The sequence below is a fragment of the Octodon degus genome, unplaced genomic scaffold (genome assembly GCF_000260255.1).
Source record: "Octodon degus isolate 3935 unplaced genomic scaffold, OctDeg1.0 scaffold00008, whole genome shotgun sequence".
Classification (NCBI taxonomy): Eukaryota; Metazoa; Chordata; class Mammalia; order Rodentia; family Octodontidae; genus Octodon; species Octodon degus.
Window position 1 is genome coordinate 4,685,218 of NW_004524584.1, and position 6,000 is coordinate 4,691,217.

A 6,000-nucleotide genomic window follows, 5' to 3' on the forward strand; every position below is an offset into this window, starting at 1 on the left:
ATAGTATCTATTGTACCTTTCGGACTTTATTTACTCTTTCAGGCTCTCATGCTAATGAGACAATATGATGTTTGCATATGTGGGTCTGATTTATTTCACTTAACAGTAGAGGCTCTAGTTGTATCCATTTACCTATAGAAGCCTAGAAATTACCTTTATTTTAAATAGTTGAGTTATATTCTATTGTGGAAAACTATCACATTTTTTTTTCCAGTTAATTGGCATTTGGGTTGTTTTCAAGATTTAGCTATGACACATTGTGCTGCTATAAATATTAGTGCACAGATATCGCTGTGGTATGTTTTCAGTTCCTTTGGAAAATTACGTAGAAGAGAAATAGCAGGCATGAATGGGCCCTCCAATCCTAGCTTTTTCAGGGTTCTCCACACTGATTTCCGTAGTGGTTATTTCAAACTGCATTCCAGGAACACTGGAGAAGATTCTTTAAACCCACAGCCTATCATTAGTTCTTGGTTGACTTACTGATGGTAACCATTCTTTCTGGCATAAGATGAAATCTCCGCATTGTTTTAATATTCATCTCTTGAATGACCAATGATGTTGAACATTTTTCATATATTTGCCATTTGTGAAATGTATATTCATCTCAGATGCCCATTTTTGGATTGGGTGTTTGAATTTTGGAGGCCTGATTTTTTATTATTATTCATTTGTTCTAGATAGAAGTCCTTTGTCTGAGGGACAAATTTCCCTTAGGACTATAATTTTTTCCCCAATTCATGGGTTTTCTGTTTACTCTTCTTTCCTTTTCTTTTTGTGATTTCTTTTTAGATACAGAAACTTTCCAAAAGAAATGAGATCCCAGTTGTTGATTCTCTGAAGTATTTCACATGCAGTTTGGTTTTTGTTCGTGAACTCTCTACCTATCCTTATGTCTTTAAGATTTCTACCTGCTTTCTCCTTCAGAAGAGTCAGCATTGCAGTTTTAATGTTTAAATCTTTTATCTGTTTGACTGTAGTTTTGTGCGTGCTGATAGGCATGGGGCTATTTTTAGCCTGCGACATGTGGAAAGCCAGTTTTTCCAGCACTATTTATTAAAGACTATCATTCTTCAAGGGACATGTTTGACTACTTTGTCAAAGATAAGGTGGCTGAACATGTTTGTAGTTCTGCCTGCATATTCTAATCTGTTCCATTAATCCTCAGGTCTGGCTTTTGCCAGTACCATGCTGACTTTATCACAGTAGCTTTATAGTATAATTTCAGGTCAGAGATTGTGATGCCTACTGACTTTGCATTGTTGCTCAGGATTGCTTTTGCTCTTCTAGGTCTCTTTGGTTCCAGATGAATTTTAGGTATGTTTTCTCTAGATCTATGAGGTCTATTAATGGTATTTTAATCAGGATTACGTTGAATCTGTATAACAATTTTGGGGAGCATGAGCATTTTACAGTGTTGGTTCTTCCTATCCAGGATCAAGAAATAAATATCTTTCCATTTTCTGAAATTTCATCAGTCTCTTTTTTTTTCTGAGTACTATAATTTTCACTGTATAAATCTTTTACTTTTTGAGATTGATTCCTAAGTATCTCATTTTTTGGGTGGTATTGTAAAAGGTGTGATTTTCCTAATTTTTCAGTGTGTTCGTTGTTTGTGTATAGAAATGCTGTTGATTTTTGAGCATTGACCTTCTGTTCTGCTACGCTACTGAATTTGATTATTATATCTACAAGTATCTTGGAGTTTTTGAGGTCTTTTATGTAAAGTATCCTGTCATCTACAAATAATGATAATTTCACCGCTTCCTTTCTAGTCATTATTCCTTTAACTTTTCTCTCTTGCCTGATTGCTTTAGGTAATGTTTCCAGAACTGTATTGAATAAGAGTGTTGATAGTGGGCATCCTTGTGTTGTTCTCAATTTTAAAGTGAAGGCTTTCAGTTTTTGTCTACTTACTATGATGTTGGTTGTTGGCTTATCAAAGTTGGCTCTTTTCAGGTTAAAGTAAGACCATATCTTCCAGTTTTCTGTAGAGTTTTTGTCATGAATGTATTGGACTTTGTCAAAAGCTATTTCTGCATCTATTGAGATGATCATGTGGTTTTTCTCTTTGACTGTTTTGATGTGGTGTATTACATTTATGAATTTCCATATATTGAAGCACCCTGGTCGTTATGTATAATCTCTTTGATGATTTCCTGCATTCTGTTTGCTAGAATTTTATTGAGGAATTTTGCATCTGTGTTCATTAGGAACATCAGCCTGTAGTTCTCTGTTGTTATTAGTTATTTAGTTATTAATTAGTTATTTAGTTTCCATGTGTTATTGGAGTTCTTGCTGTTTCTTTTATCAGTAATTTCCAGTTTCATTGCAGTATGGTCAGATAATCAATCATCGAATAATTTTGATTCCTTTTCATTTACTTAAGAATGCTTTATGTGTTATTTTATGCTATATTTTGGAGAATATCCCTTGTGAAGCTGTAAAGAAATGTGTATTCTGATCCTGTTGTGTGGAACACTCAGTAAAGATTTTCTTAGTCCACTTCACAAGTTTGGTTTGGTTCTGTTATTATTTCTTCTTCTTCTCCTTCTCCTTCTCCTTCTCCTTCTCCTTCTCCTTCTCCTTCTCCTTCTCCTTCTCCTTCTCCTTCTCCTTCTCCTTCTTCGTACCAGGGATTGAACTCAGGACCTTGTGCTTGCCAGGCAGGTGCATATTCCACTGAGCTATCTCACCAGCTCCAAGTTCTGTTATTTCTTTGATGATTTTTTTGCATAGTTGATCTGTCTCTTTGTGTCAGTGGGGTGTTAAAAGTCCTGTAGGACCATTATGTTACTGCTAATTTGAGTTTTCATATTCCTTAGAATTTGCCTTGTATAGTTGGGTGGTCCTGTATTGGATGCGTATATATTTATTACTGTTACTTCTTCCTCTTACAGTTTTCTCTGAAGAAATATGTAGTGACCTTCTTCACCTCTTTTAGACACACTTGGTTTGAGGTTAACATTGTCAGCAACCAGAATATTTAGCCTTGCTTTTTTCCTGGGTTCTTGTCACATGAAGTATTTGTTTTCAATCCTTTGATGTTCAGTCTATTAACTTCTTTTTTAATTAAATGTGTTTCTTGTATTCAGCGTATTGTTGGATTTTGTTTCTTAATATACTTTGTCAATCTGCTCCTTTTGATTGGCAAATTGAGACCATTCACATTGATGGTTATAGCTGATATGTATTGGCTTATCTTTGTCATGTTATTTTCCCATTGTAGGATCCCTGTTCCCCTCTGTTTTCTCAGCTTGGTGGTTCTTTTATGTTTTTTATTCTTGAAGTTGTGCTTGTTTTTATCTCTTTTTAAAAATATTTGTCATTTTTTTGTGGGGTTGGTTTGGTGGTCATGAATTTCTTCAGTTCTTTGTCATGGATATATATTTCTCTACTAAGTTGATGGAGATAAATTTCATTGAACTTATCTGTCCATTATTGTGCCTTTTTTTTTTTTTTTTTTTTTTTTTTTTTTTTTTTTTTTTTTTTTTTTTTTTAAATCTTTGTCTTCTTTAGATATACTGAGCGGTCCTTTCATGATTGTTGTCATTTCTTTTTTTACCTGAGAAATCATTCCTGGTCTGATTTCCTCCATAGTCTGATAGAATTTTTTCTTTATACTGCATTTGCTCTCATTTGAGAAATTTCAGGTGTGTAACTTCCAAGTTCTTCTATGACTTTGTCTCCTGGACTTGTTTTGTGTGGCTGAATGCCTCAGGTTGCCATTTACTCCTTCCTTTTACATTTTGTTCACCCTAACTCTGCAATGATGGTAGCGGGGCAGAGTACAGGAGAACAAGGCTGCCATGAGGGAGTGGAGTAGGCTCACCAAACTTCCTGCTGTGTGGGGTTCAGTATGGCTTCTACCTTGGTGTGTGTGTGTGTGGGTAGCCACCCTTAGCTCAAGAAGGATCCAGTAATGATAAGGGCATGCTGAATCTCTGCTATGTTCTCTGGATGGTGAATGGGCACTGGGTGTATGACTTCCAAGTCCTTGGGGCTCACCAAGACTCCCAGTGCAGGTTGAATAGGTAGCAGTACCTCAGCAGAGCTATGGTGATACAATGGTGGGAGAAGTGGTTATAGCTTTATAGAGCTCCATTGATGGTGGGGCTAGTGGTTAGGGCCCTATAGCTGTCCTCTGTGGGGTCTAGCTTTTAAGATGGTGGGAAACGCACTCATAGCTTAGCAGAACCCAGGGGAGGATCGGATGTGGGGGTTGTCTTAGGTAGCTAGTTGGTCTCCTTAGGCAGTGAGAAGAGCAGCCACAGCTCTGTGGAGCTCTAACGAGGCAGGGTACACCAGTTCCCCATAGCTATCCTCTGTGTGCCTGTTGCCCTTGGATGCAGCTGAGTGGAGATCTGCCCTGATACTTATTTTTAAGGGCCACCACTTCTTTACAGATCCACACACTTCAACCTCTTCCCTTTTGAAGAAATCTTTGAATTCTTCTCCCGTAAGGTCTTTTTTTCTTTTTTTTTTTTAATTTAGTACAGTATCTCCAGGGTCTCTCTACACAGATTAGACTCGCATTGATCCTCCTGTTTATAGCCTCCCAAGTACTGGGATTATAGGCACGCATCACCATGCCTAGTCTCAACTGCCCTCTCAGTATGTCCCTGAGGGTAGGGCCAGCAGGGCACACTGGGGATTAAACCCCTGTCCCTGTGTCTGCCTAAGCAGGTGCTTTAATCCACTGAGCTATCTGGCTGGCCCTTAAGGTGTATTTTTATCACTGAAAACAAATTGTAAAGTTGCCACTTTTTTTGTTTTGGTATTTGTCTTTTATGTGTAATAGTATTAAAGAGAATCAAATATAATCATTTTGTATAAAGCAAAAAATAAGCTAGATTTAATATAATTTTTCTTTATTTTTTTATTATCAGTCTACAAATAAGAAACCTCGAAAATCTCCAGGGGAGAAGAGCAGAATTGAAGCTGGAGTTAGAGGAGCAGGACGTGGAAGAGCTAATGGGCATCCTCAACAGAATGGTGAAGGGGAACCTGTCACATTATTTGAGGTGGTGAAACTGGGGAAAAGTGCAATGCAGGTAAATTTCAATAATTTTTATTTTGTATATAATACAGAGTGGTCAGTAACATATGTGAGATCAGTGTCTTGTTTTGATACTTTGTATAATTAAAAACTTCTTTTGGGGGGAGGTGCTATTACTAGAAATTGAATCAGTGATCTTGCCCAAGCAAATAAGCATATGTCCTGTTACAAAGTGACCTTCACCTCCAAATTCCTGTACTCTTAATTATTATATAACAGTGATGCTTATTCTTAAAGGTTTTTGTTTTGGTTTGGTTTCTAGAATGCACTAAGAAAAACATTTTGTTTAATAGTAAGATATACGTTAGTGAAATTGTGCTGTGAGCTGATTAATGTATAATAGATGGCTAAAAGAATTTTTATTACTTTGATAACAGTTTATAGAATGCTTAATATAAATATGTGTATTATGATTCACACTATATTTAAATTTTTGTATCAACACTTTCTGAAAGGTAAGGATTAGTAATTAGAACTCTGCTGCCTTCCATAGTTTAGTTTTGACCTGCTGTTTCAATTTTACCTCACTCTTCAAATCTGCTCCAGATCTTTTTTACTTTTTATATATTTTTATGGCTCATTAATCATGTTATATTTTTTCCTATTAGCTATATGAAGGTTAATCTCTAAGTTTTTGTTTTTCACTAAACAATCAGATATTTTTCTTTGTATTTACATCCTGGTTTTTATTTTTATTTTTTGCCATAGTTTTATTGATAAACAAATAGCAATGAGACAGTTTCAAATCAAATCGGTAGGACAGTTTCAATAATTAATACACTGCATACATTCTTCTTAGTGGTTAATTGCTATACAAGATGTGGACTTGATATCCTATTTACAAATACCATTAGAACAAATCATTCTATTCATTAAGAGAATGTAACTATATATCTATCCTAACCACTTTGAATACACAGATACAAAATGGACATTCATCT

General features: G+C 35.8%; 1 protein-coding gene across 2 annotated transcripts in view; it reads left to right on the forward strand.

Moving 5' to 3' along the window:
- Stag1 (stromal antigen 1) overlaps window positions 1–6,000 on the forward strand; it is a 462,283-nt gene that overhangs the window by 202,912 nt on the left and 253,371 nt on the right. For both annotated transcript variants that reach the window (XM_004624996.2, XM_023705036.1), the window contains exon 4: window positions 4,890–5,054. In XM_004624996.2, the coding sequence (XP_004625053.1) occupies window positions 4,890–5,054 (165 nt within the window). The remainder of the gene's footprint in view (window positions 1–4,889; window positions 5,055–6,000) is intronic.